Source organism: Lichenostomus cassidix, chromosome 5 (genome assembly GCF_008360975.1).
Source record: "Lichenostomus cassidix isolate B80296 chromosome 5, HeHo_3.0, whole genome shotgun sequence".
NCBI lineage: Eukaryota > Metazoa > Chordata > Aves > Passeriformes > Meliphagidae > Lichenostomus > Lichenostomus cassidix.
The window spans coordinates 55850710-55867911 of NC_139486.1; the positions used below are offsets into that span (position 1 = coordinate 55850710).

Genomic DNA, 17202 nt, shown 5'->3' on the forward strand with positions numbered 1-17202 from the left:
TCAATGTCTCTATTTTCAATAATATTTTCCAGATATGCTCTCCAGTACTTTCAAATCTCACAGACTGCCGTGATCCACCTGGCATAAGATCATCTCACTCTTTGCTGAGAGCAAATCATAGCTCTGTTTGAGCTCTGCTCAACTCATGGTCTGGCTCCTTTACTCCATTGTCTTCTTACTGCCCTATTCCCTCTTAGCCACAAAACTTGATGGAATTAATACTTTAGCCACTGCAAGAAGGAGGAGTGAACTGTCCTTCCTTATCCTTACCTTCCTCATCCAACCTACCATCCTGTCCTCTTGGCCCAGGGCACTCATGGGGACACGCTAATCGTGTTCAAGGATACTCCAGCCCACTAAGTTTTCCTGGATGCGTGTGGTTGGTTAAATGAAGGGAAATTTGCAGTGGGAGAGGAGGGATAATGGCACCCATGTTGCCCACCAGTTCCAAGCAGTAAGTATAGTGGTCACAGTCAGAAAGCCAGCGCAGTTGCTTTGCTGTACTCGGAATGCAAAATAATTCTATTAACTGCGTAGCATCTCTGGGCAAGTATTAGCTTCCTAACAGCTGCCACTCTCAGCTTCCCACTGGAATAAGTGGCAACCCCCACAACCAGGTACTCTGCGAGGCTCGTCAAACGCCTGCAGGTCAATAGTCACAACAGTCATTTGAGATGCACAGCGCCCTAAAGTTTTAATTAATCCGGTATACAGTATAAATACTGAAATATGTATAAAAAATTAATTAGGTGGTCTGTGCAGCTCTGATTTCTCAATTAGTACTTACCATGCCGGAAAATTATATTACATGACTTTGAGATACATAAGGAAGCATGGGACTTTGGGGATTTTTTTTTCTAATGCAATTATTACTTGTCATCAGCACTTGCTAACTTTGGCCTGTTTCACCTCCTAGAGCTCCAAAATATTGGGGGGGGATGGTTACAGCCATCTCAGTGCTATAGATTCTGCCAAGCAGTACAAAACTTTCTCCTGTCAGGCTTTATCATAGCTGTATATCAGCAAGTCCCTAAGTTTTCTGTTCATAATGATTTGCTGAGCTCAGAAGTTCATGAGCAGCAAGACATGTACTGGAAGGGCCTCAGAACCTAATAAATTCTCCTCTCTTCTATAGGACCTTCAGCTGAGGGTATGAACTAGTCTATTTTGTTAAAGAATATAATTTTATTCCTTCAAGGCCTAGTATTTGTGTGCAGATTTGCAGCAGCACTCAGCAACTGCTGCCTTGACATTGAACTAAACAGCCATGAAATTGGTTCCCAGTTTAGCCCAGGAAGACATTTCTGCACGGACCTGGACACATCACCATAGCCCTGCTGGTACAGACTGCCCACCTTGGTTGTCCTGTCACACTAACACTGATACCCTTCTCCCACTCTGGTGCCAGCTTATATCTAGCCCATTTTGCAGGCAAAGCAGATTAAGTGACTGTGCACACAATATTTGACATTCCCTGAATTACACAGCCTGTTTCAAAAGTACTCAGTCCCCACTGCTCCTGTTATTGAAAGGTCTCTCACTGTATTTTCTGAATGTCAGGGAAAGCTGGCAGGGTCAAAGCTCAGTCTTCCCTGCATCAAACTGCAGTAAAATGAACTCGAAGCTAAACAGGCCACCTAAAAGAAAATGGTAAGTGTCTGAAGGGTTAATCCATCTCCTATCTTCCCTCAGAGGCACAAGCAAGTCTAAACTGACAGTTCTGGAGGTGAAAGTTTCATTTCTCACAAAAGTAGAAGAGTACAGGTAGTAGCAGTCAAGTTCATAAATATTCCTCAGAAATGACTTTGAAGAACCCTCTCTATGAAAGAGTATAGCTTAATCTCCAGTTTCATTAATTCCTTAACTACCGTGCCGAGAGTGCCAAAAATAGGAATTAATCAATACCAAGTGTAGTTACAGCATTTTTTTTATCGTGATGTGTCTCTGACAGAAGCTACTGACCTGCCCAGCTACTTTTGCCCCACACGAGGTAGAATTTAGTAAATATATTAAAGATACAAATATTCTCATTTCTTTAAAGCCACTGGTTATAATCAGATCATTGTGACCTCTGGTCTTTACTAGCATCATCTGGACATAAACCACTGAAAAGGCTTTGCTGTGTTCCAAGATACCTAGGCTTCTTTCTGCATTTCATTCTTCTAACATTTGTTATACATCTCTCTTTCTGCATTCTGGCAAGCAAGAAAATGCCCTAAAGCTGTATCACCTCCTGTTAGGAGGCCAATAGGATCAAGTTAGATAGGTCCTGTGAGGAACACTTTAGAATAAGTTCAGAAATTTAGTCATGTTCAGGAAAACATGTTGGTACTATTCCTCCTAAGTAATTTTTGTACCAAGAAGTCTACAGAGCCAAAATTAACACAACATGATTGAACATAACGCCTTTCAGGGGGCAGCACAACCAACAGCTTAGTCACTAACAGTCACTACTCAGAAAGCATCTCAGATTAAAATAGGAAAAGCAAGGAAAGCATGTGCTTTCCCTTGTCTGTGAGAAATAAGATTTAGCCAGGGCACTGTAGGCAATTTCCACAACTGGCAACTCTTTGTCTTAGGTCCCTAAGTGGTGTGAGGTAATGACATGTGTGAATAACCCTCATCCTGTGCCACCTAGAGCTATCTGCCTCTCAGAGCCTCAGAAACTGGTGCCAGCATGCAGTGCACCAGTTTGTCAAATGGGAAAAGAACTTTGGGATTTCAAAACCTGAAAATAAGAGAACTAGACAACGAATCTGTGTTTAAAGAAGAACATCGCTAGACTAAAGAGACAGAAGGGAGTGGGACAAACGGAAATACTTGCTGAAATCCTGCTTGGCCTCACTTCATCTAATATTGAGTAAACTTGCTAGAAAAGATTCTAGGTTCAACCTGGCTTTTAATTAGCATGCTGTTTACATCATCTATTATGAGGCTTTACTTTGGATTTGACCCCGTTCCTGTTGCAGTCAACAGCAAAAGCACCACTAACATCAGTGGGAACAGGATCAATGCTTTGCTTTGTACATTTCATATTTAATGAATAAAAAAATAAACTGGTATTTATGTTTTGCAGTTATTAGTTATCAGGTTAATATGCTAAAGGCAGCTTGACAGAGAATACTATTAATGAGCAAAATACGGTCGCTGCTTCTGGACTGAGGTCACTTACAAAGAATGTACAAATGAAAATAAGGTTGACTTTTATTTACTTAACTATCTTCCTACATTGAATTCCTTTGGCAAAGTGTCTTTAAACATTTAAAGCCCTGTTTACAAGGAGGCTCTGAAAGTAGCTTCAAACCATTATATCCCTAATTGAATTCCCCAGGAGTCCTGTAAACTCAGAGGAAAAAAAGAAAGAAATCATAACATTTGCTAAATCATCTCGAAACATATTTCACTGCAAGGTTATGTGACCTTTTAGCAGTCTGAATGATGACTGGAATTGAACTACTGAATCCTTTTATTAACCAGATTGAAATCAAACAAAAGAGTAATAATTTTGACACAAAACACAAATATAGTGAATATAACAGAATTAATTAAAGATATATAGCTTTTGTATAGGGCAGACCAGATACAAATTGCTAGGCAAGTGGGCCAAAATATTTAAAGCAAATTATTTTGTGGAAATTAAGTTTAAAAAAATCATGATGTTCAATAACCAATAGTCCATCCACCTCCTTCAATCCACAAGTTTTTTTTCCAAGTGGAGTTGCAAAAGCTCCACGTAATTTCCAACCAGCTATGCCTGTTGTGTATCATCTGCATGAGACAGCTCCCACAAGAAGCTCCATTTAATGCCTTAAAATGTGCAACAGCCTCACATCGCTGTGAGCTTACCTGGCTTGTAAGTTATTCCTGGGGGGAAGAGGAATCCCTGCTGGGCTGCAGCAGCCGCTGCCAGTGTCCGCTGGTCGTGTGGAAAAATTGGGATCATGAGCGGAGGCATGTGACCCTGAACCTGCTAAACAGAAGAGAGCCTCAGATCAGAAATAGCACAAATTTGTCTTGACAGGTATTTCTCCAGCACTGATAGTGTTCTTGCGTTCACACAGTCCCACAGAACCTTCGCCTTAATGCAATCCCTGCCAGCTCCACATTATCACATCAAAGCCCTCGCAAACATTGTTTTCCCTCAGTGTCAAAGGTGTAACAGTCTCAGTGAACTGCACGTTTTCCTACTTCTTCCTGGTTCTCTATTACTTTGTTTTTCTTAATTAATATTCCCAGTCCTGGCACAAGGTAAAAAGGTACAAAACATGCCAAAGTTTTTTTCAAAAGTAGTGTGGTGTGTATTTCTATTAATTTTTCACAAGTTTTCTCACCTTTGGTCACAGACAGCAGAGTGACAAGCATTCAGAAGCAACCTAACACTGCAGTATCTACTTTGATGTTTAAATTTGAGTAACCTTAGGGCAATTATAATTCTGAGATCTTACAACATGGTATTGTTCACATATATACCAACAACTCGGGTATGTTATATCAAAATCTCACCACAGTACTAAAGAGTCTTCTAGGCAACACCACAACTCTTAAGATTTAAGGCTCCAACATCTTGGCTCCTAAATAAACTAACATACTCTGCCACACACACCTCCCTATAAGATATAAATTGCTTGTCTGTCTGAGCAGTTTTATAGCTTTATGCACTATCATGTAGCTTGGTAATTATGGAGCTGCATTCCGAGACCATTTCAGAACAAAACCTACTATATCAAATTTAATTTGACCGTAATAAATGTATCAAAAAACCACAAACATGGAAACGGAAAAAAATTCTTCACCTTATACTAGCATTTCTATACAACATATAGAGAATTATGTAATGGGATCATGCCTGTTAAATCCACATGGTAATTGCCTAGTTCCTTAATTTACCTCTATTTTAGAGACAGTGCCTATTATCACAAAGAGTTTTTATACATCATTCCTTAACCCCAGCAGTACCCAAGGGTTTGACTATGATTTTTCTGATTAGCACTTAAGCACATAAAATGCTTTATATCTCAATGCTGGTAAATATAGGGAAAAATGGGGGGTTTAGGAAGAAAAGAAATAATTTTCCCTCATCCTACCATAAATTGGTGGAATTAAATACTATTAAAAACTTAAAGTACACTTCAAGCAATTTTTTTACATTTAATTCCTAAAAACTTTTTTGGTCAGATCCCATATGTTGACCTATGACATTGTTTAAATAGTGCCAAATTTTCTTGTCATATCCCCATTACTTTCACAACCACTGATGCAGTGCAGAAATGCTACTGTGTGTCTCTATGAGGGTTAATTTACCAACAACTCTTCTCTTGGGAAAGCCCTAAGATGGAGGTTAATAAAGGTCAAGCAAAAAATAAACACTTTACAGTATTTTTTAAATCCATTCCTCAGGAAAATCAACTTATAATAAAAAGGTCTTTGTGCAATTACTGCCACGGCACTGGGGCGTGAAAGAAACTAGCTTTACGCAGCTATTTCTCTCATTTTAGCTGAGGTAAGCCTGGCTGTGTGTTTTAGGTTATGCATTAAACTTGGCCAGATTGGAGTTGATCCCCATGTGCCCAGAAGAGGCATTTCCCTCTGATAAAATGGTGCTGGTTTTGCTGTGTGGTGTTTCTATGCATTGGCTCTACAGGAGCACAGCAAAGGAAAACTACAGGCTTTGTCTGATAGAAGCAAATGTACTGGAAGAAATTCAACACGATACAACTTAGGAAAATTTGCAGTAGCTCCTAACGAAAATCTAATCAAAAGGGGGCAAAATCTTTAGAAATATCCCCCATATAAAGTATTCACATGGGGTTGCAAAGGTGCAAGACTCCAACACAATCTCACAAGACACAGAGGAGACCAGAGCGCTGGGGTTTGAGTGAAAGTGCAAACATACCCACACCAATACCTCACCCCATTGTGTCATAAAGATAATTTGAAACACATAATAACCAAACCCTACAATGCATTCCTGTAGATTTCAAACCACTCAGCTGTATAGATTTTATTTAAACTCTCAAATAAAAGCAATGCTGTTTAAGTGTGGAGAATCACCATTTCATGTTCTGGCTCTCTGCTATTCTTCCTATTCTGAATTCAGGATCAGGTCTTCAGTCTCTATAAATGAACATAACTTTGACTAAAAGTTACATTTAGGCTGTAAGTCTGAACTTACGCTGAAGAGATTTATACAGACCGAAAAAAAGCCCATACTGAATGGCCACCATTCCCTCCCACAGGTCTTCCCTCTGGCACATATGAAATAGTATTCCTTCATAAATGTTGGTTTTACACAGAATTATTATATACATAGGTGTCCATTTCCAGCACAGGTCAACTGAAAAGCACATTGAAAAGGGAGAGAATGTAAAAGTATCACTGATCACACAATTATTAAATATATAAAATGAATGCCAAAAAATCCAGTTAACTCCTTAATTTTTGACAATTTCTATTCCTGAGAGTTTTATTATTATGAAGATGACGGTTTTGATTTTACTGAGGGGGGAGGAATTGGGAGGAGGGGTTGATTGGTGTACTTCATAAAATCGGCCACATGCCCAGAAATTTTAATTGCTGAGATGTTCCTCAGGTCTTGCTGCAAACCAAGACGGGAGCAGATGCCCAAGAAACACTCTGACTCTGTCTCTTCCCATTCGTAAAAATAGCGCATTGTTGGATCAACACTCTCCCCTTTTGTCTCCTCTGTGCTAAGTCGTTGATGATGCCATTTTTTGCCATCTGCCCCAGAGCTTCATTAAAGATACATGAATGGACTAACTGGGCTGCTATCTTGTGAGGAACAGGTGCTATTGTTTGTCCCCAAAGACTTGCACTAAAGATCTCACTCAGAATACTTGAGAAAGAGCATCTGCAGCAGTCAGTCAGAGAGTAACTTGGCAGAGCCCCTGCTATGGGCTAATATGCAAACAGAGACACTCAGGGGGACTCATTTTCTCTTTCATGAAGTTTTTTTTGAGGGTGTTTTTTGGTTGTTTTTTTGGTTTTGGGTTTGTTTTTGGGTTTAGGGTTTGTTTGGTTTTTTTGGGTTTTTTTATGGACAGTGAATGTTTGATTTTGAACAATTCTGCCAGTCTGTATTTTTAACTGAGTGTACAAACCCTGGAGGAAACCTGAAAATATTCTTTCCAAAATTCAGTTCTGCTACCTCAAGTAAATTCAACTCTTGTATAAAGCTAACTCAGGAAATTTATCTTTTTTTTTCTATACAACAAGCTCAGGTTTAACTGTGTTAAACACAAAAATCTGCCAAGATTAGGGAACTCTTAAAAGGTAGTATACCATTCCTTTAATATCCCATCACAACTCTGACGGCCCTTGGGAACTGATTACAGCACTTCCTTGCCTGAGATCTAAGTCAGGAAGCAACTTTAGAGCAAATCAGCCCTGATTAGTTCAAGAAGCAACTTCCAATTTGATTCTCCCTGAAATAATAAAAGCTGGTGGCCTGTTTGATAAGCTGGGCAAATCTGCAGTGCTTTGTCCCACAGTCCTGTGAGTGATAATTTCAGAAGTTGGCTGAGCAATCCTCCTTGTTAAAAAAGTCATTGATAGTTAGTGCTGTGCATGGAAAATGTAAGGCAAAGTGATATGGTATACAAAAATAATGCTTTGGATTAAAATGATCTGCCTCTTTTGGATAAGGAGCACAGCCCATTTTGTGAGACTGAGGAAGAGGAAGGGTTTTATCTTTAAAAAGCAAAGCTGCCTCTACAACAACGAGCACTGCAAGCAGAGAAGTGAAGGCATTCAGAGGAAAGGGTGGCAGCACTGCAAGCTAAGATGCAGCTCACACATTTCTGCTCAGCTGTGAGGATCACAGGTTTCAGCAGCAGAAGTAATCCCACCCTGTAGCAGCAGATGAATTCCTCCTCCTTTAGAAGATCAAACTTTGCAAGTTGCCTCTCTCTGCACAATTTACTTCAGTGATGGACAAAGTGCCATCTTTTGGAGAGAAAGCACAATCTTTATAATATTTTATCCCTTCTTTAAAGCTTTTTTTTCTTTTTTATTACATCCAGCACTAGAATAAAACAGTATAAATGGCTAAATATGCTCTAATTGCCTACAATAATCCAGCATTGCTATTTAAAACCATTGCCACCCACTTCTTCAACCAATTAAATCTCTGGACCACATTCTCAAATTGTGGAAATCATGAGATTTGTTTTGAATTTAACAGTTTGCTCCAACACAAGTTAGCTGAGAAATCAGTCTTTGAAATCACTGAGCTGATTCCTTTTTCTTTAGTATAGGATGAACAGAACCTTTTGTTGTTGTGATGTTGCAGCCTCTGTCAGAACCTATGTTGTTCACAGGGAGGTCTAGACTTTTCATAATTTAAATTTTAATTTCTACCTAAGTCTTTTTACCTTCTTGAGTAATTGGTACACTCAGACTACAACCTTAGCCTAAGCCCTCACTGAGCTTTGAATTTCCATATTAAAAATGGGTTGGGAATTTTCTCGTCTCTCATTTAGAAGCTACAGTGCAATAGATTTCCAGGTAATGGCAGCATATCAAGTAAGGATGTGCATTTTCAGACTTCTTAAAATATGTTTATGTGATAGAATATAGTGTCATAACAGACAGCTCAACAGGTTATATTTTAGGTTGATTCATTTTAAAAGTCTTAATGGCACTGAAAGCGGTGTTTGTGCTCCCAAAACTATTACTGCGAGATTTTAAATACCCTGCATATTATATGTATTTACCTCATCTGCATTTTAAATAGTATCTATACAATACATGGCACAATTACTTTTCTATCATTGTTAGATTTTTATTAATTTCAAGAACTAATATTGGGCTTTGTTGTTCTTTGTGAGAAGAAATTTTAGCACTTTTGATAATTTAAATGTTATTTTGACTAAGTCATTTTTGGGGACACTGCAAGACTACAAACAACATGTTACATAAAGAAGTAGGGACTTCTTTTACGAAAGCTTCATATGTGAAAGTCAGAGGCACTGTGTCAATGTTTAAAAGTAGCTACATGCTACAATTTCTGCAGGTCTGTGTTTAAATCTCCTCCCCAACTCTGCCAACATCGTAAAGAACTCGTGCCACCACTGAGCCTTTTCATGGCTCCAGAAATTATCTATTTAGAAAAACTGCAGAAGGATTGAACCAAAAAAAAAAGTTTTGGAAGTATTTTCGGTTACAGTTAAATGGTGTGGCTGTTTTGTTTGTGCTGTGCTGGTGGAGCAAAGTGACCACGAGCCAGGTGAGCTGTCCAGCTCAGTTATACAGGACCTGGCTATTTGTGTGCAAGTGTGGCTGAGCCTTTTGCTCTGGGCTCAGAAATGTAACTGATAAACTCCTCAGGCTTTGAATTAATGGCCATCAATGCCCAGCACGACCTGATGTAAAGATGATCCGTGAGGGTGGATCCAAACCCTTAGGGAGAAATTCCTTCCAGCAAATAATCCCAGGGAAGCACCTGTGACTCTGCAGGAGGAGGAAAGGCAGTTGGGGAAAAAAGGGCTCCAGCAGATCCAAAGGGATCCCTCGGTCACTGTGCCATAGCTAGGACACTGAAAATCATATCAATATAGCTCGTCCATTGAGAATTATCCAGAGACTCCTTTCTGCTCCTGTTAGCAGTACAGAACCGCTGGAGATCTATCAATATAGGGAGGTATATTATGTTCTAATTTATCTGCCATCTAATTATCTACAGTCTAATTGAAAAATGTTTCCTCTCGGTGAAAGTACATGAGCCACAAAGAAAATGTCTGCCAATGGGATCCCAGGGGAAGTGTTGGCAAATAAACTGTAAAAAAGATACCATAGACTTGCAAAGTGAGAACATTTCAGTCTGGAAGTACTACGGAAAAAAAAATATGTAGCCCACTATTGAATTTGTAAAGGGATTGTAACTGCTATTTGCTTTCTTTTCCCCTATCATTTTTTTTCCATTTGTCCAATGCATCAGCCTGATTTGGAGATTTAAGTCTACTGCAGTGGCCACAACATTAATGTGAAAATTGCAACCGTGATCATACAGTGAAACAAAGCATCTTTATTTTTTATTATGTTTTTTCCTCACCACTCTCAAACTTTAAATGAAATAAACTTAAATTCCATCTACTTGGGAAATCAGGAAGGGAGGAACAGAAAAATACTGCCAGCATCACTGAAAAGAGAACAGTTTCAAACACTAGATATCATTTCATTTCTATTAGCTTCTCATTATGTTGCCCTGTTTTTATCTAGCTCCTTAACTATCTGGAAATATAGAATTCAACTAAAGATGATCTCATGAAGTTAGGAGTATGATAAATGGTAATTAAATCTATTTAAATTGTCTGTATTTTAAGAAACTCTCACTAGGAGGGATGGAGAACATCTCTGCTATAGAGAAATAAATAAAACATGTTATGCAAAAGTGAATTTATAGTTCATTTGGAATTAGAGATCTACCACCTTTTCAATCCATACAAATGCATAATCTTGTCAATTAAATATTATTGTTAAGGTCTAGTAGTATGTTAAAATCACTTTAAAGTGCAACTAAGGAAAATTCATGTGTGTTTATTACTCCTTAAGGGTCTATTAGTGGGTATTTTATTCAGATTTGTGTTGTAAAATCTGCATAAACTCAGCATATTGTTATCCCCATGTGTGCATTTGTTTGGTTAAAGCATAACAGCAAATCTCTATTACTGCAACTTCTGGAAAAGTCAAGAGAACTAAAACAGTCCTAATTTTAATCAGATACAAACAGTTATCTCTACAGAAGTGAAGAGTTGACTATTATGCAAATTGTCACAGTTAGTGGTCACCAAGCCATCACAGAAGACTGAGCAAGTCAATTATTTCAGATATTTCCAAAGACTAGTGAAGATGTATGTTTCTCATTTGCACCTTGTCTCACTCACGCCAAAATAAGAAAAATATTGCAGCCTAATGATACTTGTTGATATTTTATACACAGAAGCTCCATTACTTCAGCTCAAATCTAAATATAAATTATGTTAGAAATTCCTTATTAGCTATGTTTTTACGGTGATATCAAAATGTGCAAGATTTTTGGAGTGCATTGAAATTTCCTGTTGGTGGAAATATTTAGAGCAAGAGATGCTTTCAAATTTACATTTGGTATTGGTGCTTTCAAGCAGAGTTTCTCCCCACACATCTATTCAAGACAGAGCTCTTTTTTCTGGAACACTAATCATCACTGGTCATTAACATGAAACTAATTCCCTCAATGTACAATATAAAAAAATCATGTCACACCACAAAACTGGTGCTTACTAAAGGAGTGATTGTCTTTCACTTTAGACAGAAGCTCCAGCAGAAGTAAGAATAAAAACAAAAACATCTTTCAATGCCTCTGATCAAAAATCCTTCTGCTCTGTAAGGGTGAAAAAAGGTGCAATGAAAGAAAGGAATATATTTGAACAAAATATGTCTGAAATTCAGGGGGGCACAGATCAAAACAGGAGTTCTGCCATTTTCTTCTCTGTGGGAAAAATTTCGTCCTGAGCAGCATATTGTTTTTAAAGCTTTCCATATTCTCTCTATATTCTGATATTCCAAGATTTGTAACTATATTATAATGTCACTGCATAAGGACTTATATCTATTGCATACTTTACAAGTATTAATCAATTAATTCAAGCTCAAAACCCATTCTGGGGACAGTGTCACACCCGCAGTTTACACCGGAGGACTCTCAAATAGGCCTGGATTCTTTTCCAGTGGCAGAAGTGATGATGCATGGAGGATAGGAACCAACTCCATTGTAATCTGCTACCTGAGACTTTTTCATCTCACCACACAGTTGTCCCAAGAGCCACCCGAGGTGCAGGGCTGTGGCTCATGAGGGACATGCTCTGCTGGGAAATCAGGAGGCAGTTCTGAGCTGCTCCATTCCAGCACCACACAGTTTAGCCATCCAACACTTGGATAATGCCAGGATTAAAGGGTGGAGGTGAGGCACAAACGTGAAAAGGAGATGCCTTTCCCATCCCTCCCAGTCCTGTGGCTGATTTCTGCTGGTATTTATAATAACGAAGAATAAATTCAAAGAGAAGAAGAGGCAAGGGTTGCTATTTTTCCTCAAGCCTAAATGCATAATATTCAAGAGACTGGGTCAAAGGAGTTATTCACATCCAGTGAGAATATTCCCACTCCTGTATATTTTTGAAGGATATTTAATGCAGAATAGTAACCTAGATAACTTCCAGAAATGGTATGATGTTTATGGAGTGTTTAGATCCAAACACAAAGGGTTATCAAAGGCAATTATGTGGAGAACTAGCTTAATGCAGAAAACTTCTGTGTCTAGAGATCAAAGTCAAATCAGAATACTGATTGCATGCAAAAATTAATTTGTTCCATCTCTTCCTAGGATTCCTCAGATTTTGACACCATCTGACCATCTTTACTCAGAAAAGGATCCAAGGAGCTGGTGTGTTTGCACAGTATGACTGAGGTGATTGCCACTGCTGCTACATGGTAATTATTGCAAATTTGGGAGCAAGCACGGGAGTTTCTAAACTTCCAGTGACAAACACGCAGCCTGAGTGATTCCTACACCAGCTGTGTCACTAAGTGGATTTTATGGGCTTCTCAACCTTCTACAGCATTTACGATTAATCTACAAAAACACTGTGAAAGAACAGAAATCATCAAAAAGGTAAAATAAGGCAGGAAATCAGGAAATATTTAAAAAGAGCACTGGGTATTTCTTATCCAACTTCAGGAATTAAAATTCCAGCGACAGCTATAGCTCAGATACAACAGCACACCGCTGTGCTGCAGAGGATCCTGATCCTCGAGGAGGAATGCCAGTCTTCCCATTTTCTGGCTTCCCCCAATTTGTCACAACTCCAGCGTCACTCCAGGCTCTCGAACAGCCCCTCGGCGCGAATGCCACCATCGCGCTGGGTGCGGAGTGCCGCCGCGCTCCCAGCCGGGCTCATTCCATGCGGTGTGAGCCCGTGGCACCGAGCGGAGCCGCAATCCCCGTTTCCCCGGCCGAGCGGAGCCGCAATCCCCGTTTCCCGGCCGAGCGGAGCCGCAATCCCCGTTTCCCGGCCGCCCGGAGCCGCCGCCGAGCGCTGGCAGGCTGCGCTAGCCGGGCTGGGGCGATCAATGCGGGCTCAGAGCTCCGAGCGCTCCGGGGCAACAACAATGGCCCTTTGTCCAGCTGTGGCTGCTTCCCCCTCTGCAGCCAGGCCTTATCTGCTCAGGAAATGCCTGCTTTAACTGACAGGTAGGAGATTAAATCTACAGCTGCCGAAACACAATCTCCGCTCTGTTAGATAGGCTTTCATTGAAAAGCACTACAAACACATAATTTGTTTATGTTGTACCAGCAATCTTTGACAAAGCAGACTGTCTAGCTGAGACAAATGTGGTTAAACCCATTTATTGTATTATTTCTGCTACACAGAACAAGCTCTTAAAACGTAGAAACTGCACAAGGCACAAAGCTCTAGCTGTCTCAAGGAATCAAGAATAGATGACTTCTTGTTACACTAGCCCCCTTTACACAGCCTAGCATGTGCCCTCCTGGAAAACATCCACTGTGATTTCTTTCTTTTCTTTTTCACTCTCTCTCCCCCCCACCCCCCCTTTTTTTTTTTTTTTTTTTTTCTTTTAAAGGGGATGGCTCAATGATGTTTATGTTTCCAGGTTTTAAAGTTTCTTTTGTTTTCTCTAGCATCAATAGCTATAAAATAACTAAGTCGGTCAAAGGATGCCTTTAGTTTTAAGGAACAAGGGGATATTTTTGAGAGACTACTTCTCAAAGAAAGAATCATTTTCCAGACACACTGTCTGGTCTTCCTGACTTAATGCATGCTCAAACCGAAGTTTTGCCTGACTAATGAATGCCGGACTGACACCCCCCACCCCTTCTCTCTCTGTTTTTTAATCATCAATCACCTGTTTCTCAAAACATTACTTCATTTTTGTTACACCTTCTGCCTTATTTTAAAATAATATTGCTGGCTGTTTATTTCAAATGAAAGGCACGGGGAACTGATGAATTAAGTGTTTATAAATCTGAGTTTTCAGATTGAAAACAACCTTTTCCACAATGCAAAGGCTTTATAAGTAAAACCTGTCCTTTAGCCCTAGTTTCTTCTGGCCATATATTACTCCTAGTAAACTCTACTACAAGAATGAAATGAGTGCTATATACTGAATATGAGAAGGTCAGTGTTTGCCCCTCAAGAGGAGAGCCTCAGAAACTCTTACTCCAGCAGAGCAGGACACACTCCCAAAAACACTCTGACCCATAGCATTCTTGTCTTTCTATATTTAAGACCCCATTCTCTGCTGATCTGCATATGCACCTCCAATTAATGTTACTGGGAGTTGTGTGCACACAGATGTGCTCAGCGAGTCGCATATTAACACATCCCTTCACTCCAGTGAAATTTAGTAAATGAGCTTTCCCAGTGTTATTAATATAGATGCTCAATAAGGAAGATCTTGTAACCCACAGAATCGTTGTTCTAATGGTTAATCATAATTAAAAGGAAAAGAAATAGGAAGAGTGGCCAACATCTTAATGTTTTATCGTTCACATTACTTCTATTACCCTCCTGCCTCTCCTGGGGCATTCTCTTCCATACCCTTTTGCAGCAAGTTGGTTTCCACATTATTTTATTTAACCTTAATCACAACATTCATCTCTTGGTTTGAGAGGAAGCTGTAACAGAGCTACCCTACAAGCTGCCACTCAGAACATTCAGTTTGGCATAAAATTAAAAAAGTATGCAATAAACTGGCTGAATCCATAGGGAATCCCTCAAACAGCATGGATAATGAGGGGAATCCATAACAGACATAAACAAACCCAGAAAGATGTCTGGGGCCAACATCATTATGTAAGATATATGCCCAAGATGTATGGGCATACGTTTGAATGTTCAAACTAAGCCTGTATTAGATTGATTGAATCTCAGCATGGGGTTCAGTTAATAAACAAACCTTGCCTTCAGAAAATACTTGGAGCTGAAATCATGTATTATAGCCAGGCACCTTCTACACGTGGCACTAAGATGCCCTGCTACCTTAAAGCTTTGTTAAAACTGGATGGTAAAGCAAATTAGAAATCTGTACTACCAGAGGAACAGATACAATTTTCAGGTTAAGTGGCACCACTCTAAAGGCAGTTGTTATCCACAGACTGTATTTCAGGCTATGCACCAGGGGCACATGAATAGAATTCACATTAAAAATTAGAGACCGTTTTGAATCTTTGGGCTTTGATTCACACTTCCCATGTTTTTTAAACATGTTACTCATATTCTCATAAAGGATACAACAATAATGCTAGCAAATCTTTTTGGTAATTATTAATTTCACTGTAGAATAGCTTTTTGCTATGCTTGGCTTGTTAAAAAAATGCATTTTGCTCACCTCAGGGTACACCATTAGCTTGCCTATTTGCTCTTTTCCTTTTTTTCCAGGTTTTGTTTAAATATTCTTCTTAAACCTGTATATTAATCACTGCTCAGAGGGTGAAAGAATTTGCAGGAGCAGCTGAAGTGCTACTTTTTTCCCAAAGTAGGAACTAGTTAGTGCTGACACTTTTTACTCATTGGAATATGAGTGAAAGAAAGATAAAGAAAAAAAATTAAGAGCAAGGATGAGGGCTGACTTGGTGGTAGAGAGTCCAACAGATCAATCTAACATACTAACATCTTGTAAAACTGTGAGCTGCAATGGCATGTCCTAGCAACAGCCACATCCAGAAAGTTACCTTTGTCATAGTTTTGGTCATTGGCTCAGTTAATAAGGAAACAAGAGAAAGAGCTCTACAAAAATGCTTATCCAAATAGACTTCCACAATCAGAGCAGGAGACAAAAAGTTTCTCTCCATAGCTCTGTCCAATTCTTACATCTGTGTTTACCTGTAAGCTACTGTGCTCCATTTTGAAGCTGTGTTTTGCTGTTCAACCACACAGGGAAAAACTGCAAAATATTTCAGAGGATGTACCTGTAGCACCTCAGTTCACATGTCTACATGTGAACAATGTTTAAGTACACTGAAGAGGACTTTGGGGAAATTTATTTACTCATTAATAGGAGATTACTCCTAAAAAGTGAGCTGTGGAAGTTTGTCTGTTGTACATGCCATGATAAAGTCACAAATCTTACCAAGCAGAAGCTTTCCTATTAGGCATTTTCTTAAAATGAAAGTGAACATCTCTTTCTCTCCGTATATAAATACATGAGCCTGTAGCTATGTTTATATATTTTATGTTATAAATATAAAACCATATTCTACATATACATACAGGTACATCTAGTATATACAGATCTGTATATAGATGTATAACACATTTCTATAGATATATTTTTTACAAATAATCTTAGATGTATATGTATATGTATATGTATATGTATTAAAAACATGCTTTCCTCTTGTTTCCCAAATCTCTCACTTGGGATTTCTGTGTTCTTAGATCCATCCCTCTGATCAACTCCACTGTTTCACTCCTGGACAGTCACCATTTGAATTACCTCCTTGGACACATAAAACCTGTGTTTCTGCAATGCTTACTCTGGGAAGATCACCTTTATCAGCAGATGTACTTTGAGCATGCTGCATTTCACAGGTTTGCTGCTGAGTGAAGAAGTCAGCAAGACAGCTGGGCTAATCGTGGTTACTTGAGTAACAAAAAGAAAGACTTTTTAAAATTTTATCACTCACATCCATTATTGCTGGATTTATTTCTGTCTCTTCTATTTCTCAAATATTTTTTTTTCCTTCCCTTTATCTCTTCACTCCTCACCTTCAGTCTCCTTACAAAACTCTTAGAATTAACTCTCAGTTTGTCCTCTTTTGGGGGTAGGTTTTGGGTATGTAAGGTAGCTATCCAGCAGCAAATTCTCCTTTTGGGGCCACTGATACCAAGAAAGTAATGCCCAAAAGTTGTTAATAAACTTCCATCTTAAGGAATGAGACCACAGTGAAATACATTTGACTTTCTTGTCTTTAGGATGGTCATTGTCACAAATTCAAGAAAAGCTTAGACATAAAAGTAGCACCACATCAAGGAAGACACCTACAAACATCAGGTTTTTAAGATAGACACATGCAGTTGAAACAAATTAAAATTTTGATTTTCTAAAACCCTCCTACTGCACTCAAGTGTTTTGAAAGTAAACAATTCTCTTACCCACACTCCCTATTTTGTTAGTACATGTTTTTCT

General features: G+C 39.0%; 1 protein-coding gene across 12 annotated transcripts in view; it reads right to left on the minus strand.

The window, feature by feature from the left end:
* Positions 1-17202, minus strand: part of SOX6 (SRY-box transcription factor 6) — a 366784-nt gene that overhangs the window by 89974 nt on the left and 259608 nt on the right. For 10 of the 12 annotated variants that reach the window (XM_085063213.1, XM_085063212.1, XM_085063211.1 and 7 more), the window contains one exon: positions 3847-3970. In XM_085063213.1, the coding sequence (XP_084919339.1) occupies positions 3847-3970 (124 nt within the window). The remainder of the gene's footprint in view (positions 1-3846; positions 3971-17202) is intronic. The other 2 variants (XM_085063209.1, XM_085063207.1) reach the window with 1 other exon arrangement.